This window comes from Vipera ursinii, assembly GCF_947247035.1.
Source record: "Vipera ursinii genome assembly, contig: scaffold_165, whole genome shotgun sequence".
Classification (NCBI taxonomy): domain Eukaryota; kingdom Metazoa; phylum Chordata; class Lepidosauria; order Squamata; family Viperidae; genus Vipera; species Vipera ursinii.
In genome coordinates this window covers 36,313-46,621 of record NW_028148214.1, presented here as the reverse complement: position 1 = coordinate 46,621, position 10,309 = coordinate 36,313, and the positions used below count along the sequence as shown (strand labels likewise).

Genomic DNA, 10,309 nt, shown 5'->3' with positions numbered 1-10,309 from the left:
ATACTGGTTTGCCACATTTTCTCCTACATGCACATATATCATTTGTATCTATTTCAAATTTAGCTTTCTTCTTCTCAATTCTAACTGTCCGTTTGTCCATATTAAACTTGTCTTTCATCTTATTACAAGAAAACTATTGGAAGGAAAATCCTTTGGTTGCTAATTGCTCTCTTCATCTTCATTTCTTGCTTCTCTTATATTAATAAGTCCTCATGTTTCTCTTTGATAAAACGCTTTTTGTAAGAATATCAGTAATGATATTTTTGTGCACATAGCCCTGGTTTGTAAATATTTCATATTCTTAACAACATGTTTCTTAAAATCTACATTCATGTTCATTTTGTCATACCATAATAAATAATGCCCCCCAAATCTCAGACTGTGAACATCGAGATCTAAAATTTGATTATTTCTTAACAATATGCATTACTTCATCCATATAAAACAACATTCAGCAAAGTACAATTTGTAATTAGGTACTTCTAATCCACTTTTTTTTTGGGGGGGTATCCTGTAAAATCTGGTATTTCCCTCTTGTTTTCCCCCCCTCTTTTGATAAAACTTTTTGCCATTGTTTTATAGGTGTGTCATTTTTCATTATGGGCATAGTCTGGAGTAAAAATACCAGGGTTATTCTTTGATAAATGTCTACTTTATGGATCTCTTTAGCTCACCTATGGTCCTGCTCCATTCATGAAAGATAAATCTCCCGGTCTCCCCTTGTATCAGATGGTTCCTAAAGAAGAGCTTCAATATAAAGGGATTCTAGCTCTGCTTCTGCACTTTGGATGGACATGGATTGGAGTGATGGTTATGGATAATGAGAATGGAGAAAGATTTGTAGAAATTGTGTTTCCCATGTTTTCTCAGAAGGGCGTCTGTCTTGCATTCATACAAAAAATTCCTGTTGTAACATTTATTAGTGATTTGTTTGAGATGCTGCATAAAGGGGAGAAGATTTATGATACTGTGATCAGGAGTAAGGTTACAGTAATACTTGCCTATAGTGAATCTCATTCCCTGGGATTGTTTAGGTTTGCATCTTATTTATCAGATGAAGAAGTAGACAGTAAACCTAGGAAACCCCTAGGAAAGCTATGGATAGTCACAGCCCAAATGGAGATTGCTTCCTTTGGATTTCAAAGGTATTGGGATTTAGGAATTTTCCACGGAGCTTTAGGCTTTGCATTTCATTCCAATGATGTGTCTGGATTTCAGCAGTTTATTGAGAATCGAAGCCCTTCCACCACAAAAGGAGATGGTTTTTTCAAAGGGTTTTGGGAGCAGGTGTTCAACTGCCGATTTCTACGTAAGTTTATCAATGAAGAAGATGAGAATATTTGCACTGGCCAGGAGAAACTGGAAACAATCCCTGCCCTCTTTTTTGAAATGTCAATGTCTGGCTACAGCTACAGTATCTACAATGCTGTCTATGTGGTTGCCCATGCTTTACATGCCATGTTTGCATCTGGACTCAAATACAGAGCAATGATGGATGGTGGATTACAGATTCATAACCAGACATTTTGGCAGGTAACATAGCATATAAGCCCTTGAGTCAACTGAAAAACCTGACAGTGACTTGCTTTTCTTTTCTATCTCATGAAATTATTTCAATTTAATGCAGTCTTGCAATTCCCACTACTGGTCTCTGTGCTTCCTTTTTGTTCTTAATATAAAGAACTACGGTAATAGTTTCTAGTAGTAGCAGCTCTATTAGCAAGTATTGGGAAACTATGAAATTAATTTAAGTAATAAATATATTTTAAATGATTAATTAAATACATGTACTTTAAAGAGCCCAGAAGCCTTTGATTTACTGAAGCCTTTTCATATGCAGAATTTATAATATATTTTGCTATTCATTGCATTATAGCTTCCTAATTTCTTGAGACATTCCACATTTAATGACAGTATTGGAGAAAAGATGACATTTGATGAAGATGGGAATTTAATAGCTGGATTTGATGTAATCAACTTTATTTTTTCTGAAAACCAGACAATAGTGAAAATAGGAAAGATAGATCCACATTCTTCTCCAGACAAAATACTAATCATCAAGAAGGATACCATAACATGGAATAGCTGGTTTAACCAGGTGGGCCCCAGGAACTGACTACTTGGGAAATCTTTGTTCCATGTATGATCACTGAATCTTAGCCATTATTTTAAATCCTGTTGAATTATGAAAAAGATGCAAGCTATCTTGCTCTGGATCTTTGGTCTGATTTATTAATAAAATTAATCATAACTTGTCTCTAGTAGATCTGTTAAGTTTATTATTAAGTAGAGTGATATAGTTGAAAGACACAGCAAGCTAAAAATCACATTTACCTAAACAATAAGCTTAAATGTACAAATATGGACAAAATAGGCATTATTTCAAAGCCAACAATATATAATTTTCTTCTGGAATATAGGCCTACATACAGGATTAACAAGTAACAATATCAGGGGTGAACAATATGAAAGTACTCTCCAAACCTTTAGAAAAAAAACTAGAGTAGTTTAGTTCCTCTGATTTATCCCATTAAACAAGCAAGGAAACAAAGAATTTATTTTATTCATTAGTTTCAAAATGTAAAAAACAAACAAACAGAACCAATAATAAATAGATAAACAAATATTAAAGAAATAGAACTGGGAGGATTTTTTTTGCACAATGATTTTCATTTTTAGTTAAAAAAAAGTTAAAGTACAAAGCTAAAATAAAAGAAAGGAAAAAGAACATTCACAGGGAGAAACAAAAAAAAGAAAAACAAAATATTTAAAAAGTGCATTTAAAAAACCTACAAACACACCCACACATATTATCCCCCCTAGCTGAGTACTGATAAATATATTACAACAATATTACTTTCCCACCCCTTATAAAACAGCCTCCAAAAGTTTTCAAACTTCTAATTCTGTTTACAAATTATTAACCTGTCATCTATCTACCATATTGATGACCAGATAGTTAACAGATAGAACAACAACAAAAAAGGCAAAAGTAAAATATGAAGGCCCTCTGTTATCAAACTATTCAATTAGCATTCAACTGGTAGGAGGTTTACCACAGCTTCTTATCTATCCCCAAGCACCTTGAAAGTTAATTCTGATTTGCCTTGGATCAAATATCTTGTCAATTATTGTCTAGTTAAATATAGTAGCTCCAGTCTCCAAAAGTCAATCTATCTTTTCCAAGAAGTCCAACTGAAGTTTTCGAGTTGAGTATGATAAATCCATTCTCCAATCCCTTCATTTGACCATTCAGTCAGTTTTCTGCTGTTAAAAGAAAATGCAAACCTGAGCTTCAGAAGGCACATAAGGCATCCATATCTTTTTCAATATCCTTCACTGAATCTACCATTTTCAAATCCCTTTTGTGAATCTAATCTAACTCCAAGTACTTGCATTTGAATGTTTTTTGCAAGCATTATTAGTTTATTAAATTGTTCAAAAGTTTTCAACTTGGATTTACCAACCACAGTTTGTTGCTTGTAATCTGATACAGTGTTGCTCCGGTGTAACTTGGCAAGGGAGAAATAACCCTTCTCAGAGACAGGGAGGATATTTCTCAAAATAAAGAGGCAGTAAGAACATTTTTAGATGTTTCAAGTCCATGATAAAAAAGATTTTTGAAAAAATAATTTCCAAAGTGTAGTGAAAGTCCAGTATAGATATATATCAAGTCCAAACCTTTCCATTACTACAGGACATGCTTTTCTTTAAAGGAAATAAATGTTCAAAAAAGCCAAAAAGATCAAAAGAAAAGAAAAGAAAAAGAAACAAAATCCAACAGAGGGTTAAAAGGGATAAGGGTTTCTTATCTTAGTTTCTTTTTATACATATTCAATATTATTAAGGTTTGTTTTATCTTATATAAGCTAGAGAGTGATGGATTTTAGAGTTTATAATTGTTAGTATATGATTGTTTATGATTGCTTTTTATATATATACCTTGTATTTAGCTCTGGGAAGTCGGGGGGGGGGAGGGGGGGAGGTAGGGAGGGGGGAGGAGGGAGGGGGAAGGGGGGATTCTTAAAGGAAAACTGTATTTTAAAACTTTTCAATAAAAAAAAAGAAAAAAGAAAAAATAATTTCCAAAGTGTAGTGAAAGTCCAGTATAGATATATATCAAGTCCAAACCTTTCCATTACTACAGGACATGCTTTTCTTTAAAGGAAATAAATGTTCAAAAAAGCCAAAAAGATCAAAAGAAAAGAAAAGAAAAAGAAACAAAATCCAACAGAGGGTTAAAATAAATCAGCATTCAACCAACCAGTCAACATTTAGCAATAAGAAGCAAAGCAAAACAGAAGCTTTGAAAAATGTAGTTAATATCCACGCATGCTTAGAAAATGTTCTGCCAGAAAGAAAAAGATGGATGGCCTGTTTTTCTGCCACTAGGAATTGTAATCTTCAAGACTCCTCATCCTGGGCGGGTCCACAGACATCCAAAAATGATCTTAGGTCATTCCTAAGTGCACTCATTCAAAACCAGGGAGTAGGGCTGCTAAAGAACCAGCTCTGGCAGCAAAAATTGGCAGTTTGTCAGCAGGAGAGAAAAACCTCCCTCCTGTTCAGCAGCCAGCATGAAGAGGAGTCCCAGACCTGGGAGGATTCTTGAATGTTGCCAGTTGTGCAACCTGTATTCTATTCATCTTCCTCTGCCCATTTGTTAATGTGCCTCTTAAAATGTCATTACTCAACCAATCACAGGATATAATCAAATCAGAATAAAACGGGAGGATTATTTTCTGTTATCTGAATATTGAGTATCTCTTGATGTAGGCAAGAGAAAATTAGTATTTCTGTTTTCTTTATGCAGACACAATTGTCCTGCTGACTCTGGGTCCACTTGTGAATACTATAGTAGCTTTACTATAACATGTCCTTAAAAAGAAAACTTTTTTTTAACATATTCACATATATTATTGAAGTTGGGATAACTATTTTTTTTCTTTTTAACTGTAATGTTTCCTGAAAATTTAAACTGAGCAATGAGTATATAACATAGTTTGTTCAGTACCTGTATTATGTAACCTTATAAAAATATTTGGAAATCTAATCCATGGAATTTAAGTGGCAGTTCAATATTTCAAGAAGAAATGTCATTATTGTTGGAAATATGTCCTGAAGACATGGATGTATTGCAGACATATTACACAGTCTAAGGACATCAATTTTAAGACCATAATTTATGTTGTTTTGTTTCTTTACAAGCTAGACACAGCCCATTTCTCTCTGTACCCCAAGCTGTTCTCCAGGTTCTAGTAAACAAGTCATAGAGGGTAAGCCATTCTGCTGCTACTCTTGTAACCTATGTCCAGAAGGGAAAATTACAGAAATAGAGGGTAAGGATAGAATATCATTGTCATTCTGTTGCTTCTAGAAAGATATATTGCTTAAATATTATTTATACGTGCCGCATAACAGAGTGAGCGCCTGTTACTCGTCCCAGCTTCTGCCAACCTAGCAGTTCGAAAGCACGTAAAAATGCAAGTAGAAAAATAGGGACCACTCCGGTGGGAAGGTAACAGCGTTCCGTGCGCCTTTGGCGTCTAGTCATGCCGGCCACATGACCACGGAGACGTCCTCGGACAAGCGCTGGCTCTTTGGCTTTGAAACGGAGATGAGCACCGGCCCCTAGAGTTGGAAACGACTAGCACGCATGTGCGGGGAAACCTTTACCTTTACCCAGTGGCGTAGCGTGGGTTGTCAGCACCCGGGGCAAGGCAAGTAATTTGCGCCCCCTAACCCGTGGATTTTAGCACTCGAGTCTGCCGCAGGGAGCCCCGCATCCTGGGTGTCCGCTGCACCCCCCACCCACGCCTCCCCCGGGAAAAGGGGGAAGGTCCGGCATCCCCTCCCTCACGTGCGGCAGAAGCGCCGGGACCCGAGGCCGTGCCAGGAGGCGGGCGGCGCAGCGGAGGATATACAGAACATTCAAATAGAAGGAAAATATGTGCATCAATAAGACAAAACCAGATTTACATATATTATTCCCCTCCACTTGAATATTCATAAATATATTGGAGCAATATTACTTTCCTTCCCTTACGAAGTAGGCCCAAAATTTATGAAGTTCTATTTCTATTTACAACCAATTTGACCTTAATCTACTTGGTAGATAGAGAGGCAAAGTAGTTAACAGGTGAACCAACAGCAAAGTTAAAATGTCAAAGCACTTTGTTAATAATCTATATTCTATTTTACTTCTATAAAGCCTCAAACAGCTTCTTATTTACAGTAAGTTACACAGTGCCTGCTCATTTTTGTATCTGTCAACTGCCCCACTCTGATAGTCAACAAGAGAAACTCCTGGGTTTATTTTTTCCTCCAAGAGAATACGGTACTGAAAAGCCATGTGGATACAGAAGTGGGAAATCCAGTTCTAACATTTTGCTTGTAAAAGTCATAAAACAAATTCCTCCTTTCTTCCCTGGATCTCCCACTGTCCTTTCAACATCAATCAGTTGCATTTGAGTTGTTTTGAGAACGATCTTAGAGAAGTGGAGGCAATTAGAGCTCCCAGACCTGTCACTTGACCTAAAATTATTTTATTTCCTCCGAACATGGGAACGGGGGTGCCCAACCTTCCGGGAAACACCAGGATCTCCCAGGCGGGGAGCCGGACTGTGCCAAGAGGTGGGGCTGCGGGGCAGGAGGGGTCTTGGGGGAAGGATCTGAAGGGGATCGGAGAGCCGTTCGTGGAAGCCGCAACCCAGGAGGAGGAGAAGCGAAGGCGCAGTGCTTCCCACGGAGCAGAAAAACTCGCGAGGAAAGGCGGAGACTCGGAAGGGGAGGGGGCGCAACTGGGGGAAACCCACCTGGCTCTCCCAGGAATCCCTCCTCCCCTTCCCGCCCCTCCTATTCCCTCCCCCTCTTGCGGCGTCCTTGCCCACCTGGTGCCCCTCCCCCACCATAGGAATCCCTCCTCCCCTTCCCCCCCCGGGGATTCCCCCCTCCTGATTGCCCTCCCCCTCTCGGAGCCTCCTTGCCCACCTGGCACCCCTCCCCCGCCAGGGGAACCTCCGCAGCCCTGGCGTAAGAGGCGTCGAGAGAACAGGAAGGGGAGATGGAGGGGCAGGAAGCTGGATTCCCAGCCCCCCTTTCTCCTCTCTAGGCGCAAAAACTCTGCGCTTAACTCCTCTGCTGAAGCGCTGCGGGGAGGGGGCGACTGGGGCGCCGCCGAGCAATGCTAAAGTGCTCCAAGCGGCAACAGCAAAGGACCGTCACCCTTCATGCAAAGCCGCAAGACCAAAAACTAGGATCCAGATTGAAAAGGAAAGTTGCGTGTGCCAATCTGCACCTCTAAATGCAAATTAGGAATTTGGCGCCGAGCGCGCCCCCCCAGATGTTGCGCCCGGTGCGGCCGGCCCCCCCTGCACCTCCCACGCTATGCCACTGCCTTTACCTATATGTATGTATGCATGTAGACATACATAGATACATGTACTATATATATTCTGTTTGTCAATTTGTAAAGCTTCCTTCTCCTCCTTTTCCTTTTATAAATTTTATTTGTTTAGGCATAAAGGCTAGACTGGAAAAAAATCTTGAGCCCTGCTAGATTGCATAGCTAAAATATATAAGAGACACGACTCTATTCCTTAAAATATTTTATATAAGAAACAACCAATATTTTTACATGGTACTTTCAAATAGGAGTATAATGATGATGTTATTATAATTGTTCATATAAGAGATGCATATCTGATTTCATAGATCTGGTCACAACTAAGACATTTATTTCCTACTTGGAGTACAGCATAATGTAATATTTAAGCCTATATAATGTTTTCAAAGTTATAAAGATTTGCAAATCCATATGAGTTTGATGATACATCTTTTCCATTTCAGATATGAATGACTGTTATGATTGCACAGATGAATATTATCCCAACAAAAAGCAGGATTCATGTATTCCCAAAGATATCAGTTTCTTGTCATATAAAGAACCTTTGGGAATCAGTTTAGCCTGTTTTTCTCTTTTCTGTTCCACAATCACAGTTCTGGTACTAAGGACATTTTTGATGCATCACAATTCTCCCATCGTCAAAGCCAGCAACCGGGATCTCACTTATAGTCTCCTCATGGCCCTCCTGCTCTGCTTCCTTTGTATATTACTATTCATTGGTCAGCCCAGTAAGGTGGCATGTGTTCTCCGTCAAACTGGTTTCAGCATCATCTTTTCTGTGGCTATTTCCTGTGTGCTGGCCAAAACTGTGACTGTGGTCCTGGCTTTCATGGCAACCAAGCCAGGAAGCAGGATGAGCCAATGGGTGGGGAAAAGACTGGGCTATGTTTTTGTTTTATCAGGCTTCTTAATTCAGGTTGGGATTTCAACTATATGGCTGTCCATCTCTCCTCCTGTCCCAGATGCTGACCTGCACTCAGAGCCTGGAAAAATTCTCCTGCAGTGTAAGGAAGGCTCCTTGGTTTTGTTTTATTCTGCAAGATGTTATGTGGGCTTCTTGGCAATGACCAGTTTCATAGTTGCTTTCTTTGCCAGGAAATTACCAGATACATTTAATGAAGCTAAGTTCATCACTTTCAGCATGTTGGTTTTCTGCAGTGTTTGGATATCCTTTGTTCCAACCTACCTGAGCACGAAGGGGAAATATATGGTGGCTGTGGAGATCTTCTCAATTTTAGCCTCAAGTGCTGGGCTGTTGATATGCATTTTTTTCCCCAAATGCTACATTATTATTTTGAAACCAGAGTTGAACAACAGGCAACTAAGAAGACAGAGGAATTAGTGAATGTGTTCTAGAATGTGGCGGTAATCTGCATTGCAGATGGACTTCCATGTTTATGTGTGTTTTACAGTAGATATTGTGCTGAATATTTTTCCTAGCATTTATACTGATGAAGTTGTTAAAGGACTGTATTTCATTAGGAAAGTATTCATTTTGAAGGTACCTGGAAAAGTAAGGCCAGACCTGAACAAAAAGGAACTAAGAATAAAAAGAAATTGCTGAATATATTCAAGCATTTTGCTTTGATCTGTGTTATTATACATATAGCAGAATTACCATAGAATATTGGACAACAATTTAAATGGAAAAAGTAGTCATGAAGCTATTTTCTCCATTGTTTACACTTTTATTTTTCCAAAGATCAAGTGTATGAACATGCCCATCACTGTAACTTCTTATTTAGTTAATGACTTCAACATGGTGTTTATTTTCTTTAGAGTATCTTGGCTTAATTTTTTTTTTACTACAGTAGTTTTCTTACCTTTTCTATGAATCAGGAACTAATCAAGAATAAGTGTGTGGGAACACATGTAATTCCTGTTTCCATTCTGTATTCTCCAGATATAAAATTTATGCTGACACTGACCCAAAATAGCTGACACCTGTCGCGGAACAATTAACAGTCCGACCAGAAGTGGATGGACCGTGGTTCATTTGCATGGTCAATATCAAAGAAAAGAAATCCAAGGCATATTCTATAGTAAAACTTTTAATGAGAAAACAAAAGACCTAGACTGACCACATTCTCTCGTCAGGCAGAAGGAGAAAGTAAAACTGAAACTGAACTTTTTTTAGGCCTGCGCACAAAACAGTTTAAAACCAAAACATTGGCTGGACATAGCTAGAGTCACTATGGTTACAAGATAAGATAATACACAGATGCAGAGCAGAAAGAGATGTACACTTAGGAATGAGCAAAGCTGGCAAAACTAAAAAAAACACGCAGTGACATCCCCTTCTTTTGTCAGCAAAGCAGAAAATCAGATAAGGCACATCTTCTTGCGCAGGTACTCGTGTTGGGCTGTAGGAAGTGGTTTGTTCAGCATATCAGCAATTTGGTCATGTGTAGACACATACTGCAATTTGACAAAACCTTGTTTAACTGCTTGTCTTATATTTTGGTAACGGATGTCAATGTGTCTAGACCTGGAACCTGTAAAGCGATTCTCAGATATAGAAACCACAGATTCGTTGTCCTCCATCATAGTGATTGGTTGAATCGGAGGTGTCCAGATATCTGTGACTAAGGCATCAAACCACGTTAGAGAATTACATGCATCTGAAACACAAGCATACTCAGCTTCTGTAGAAGAACAAGAAACAAAATTCTGTTTACGCACATGCCAGTAAACAGGACATCCATTCAAAAACATCATATAACCTGAAGTGCTTTTACGTGATTTCTTATCACTTCCCCAATCTGAATCTGCATAACAACATAACTCTGCATAGTCAGTATGTGTGGGTTCTAACAACAACTTCATGTCTTTGGTGTGTTTTAGATATCTCAATAATTTCTTAACACATGTCCAATGAAACTGTTTTGCCTTGCCTACATGTCG

At 38.6% G+C, this 10,309-nt stretch overlaps 1 protein-coding gene across 1 annotated transcript; it reads left to right on the top strand.

The window, feature by feature from the left end:
* Positions 1 to 7,850: 7,850 nt before the first annotated feature.
* Positions 7,851 to 8,747, top strand: LOC310650585 (vomeronasal type-2 receptor 26-like; the record flags this gene model as incomplete). Its single annotated transcript, XM_083380158.1, has 1 exon — positions 7,851 to 8,747. The coding sequence occupies one exon, from the start codon at positions 7,851 to 7,853 to the stop codon at positions 8,745 to 8,747; it is 897 nt and encodes a 298-aa protein (XP_083236284.1).
* Between the last annotated feature and the right edge of the window lie 1,562 nt (positions 8,748 to 10,309).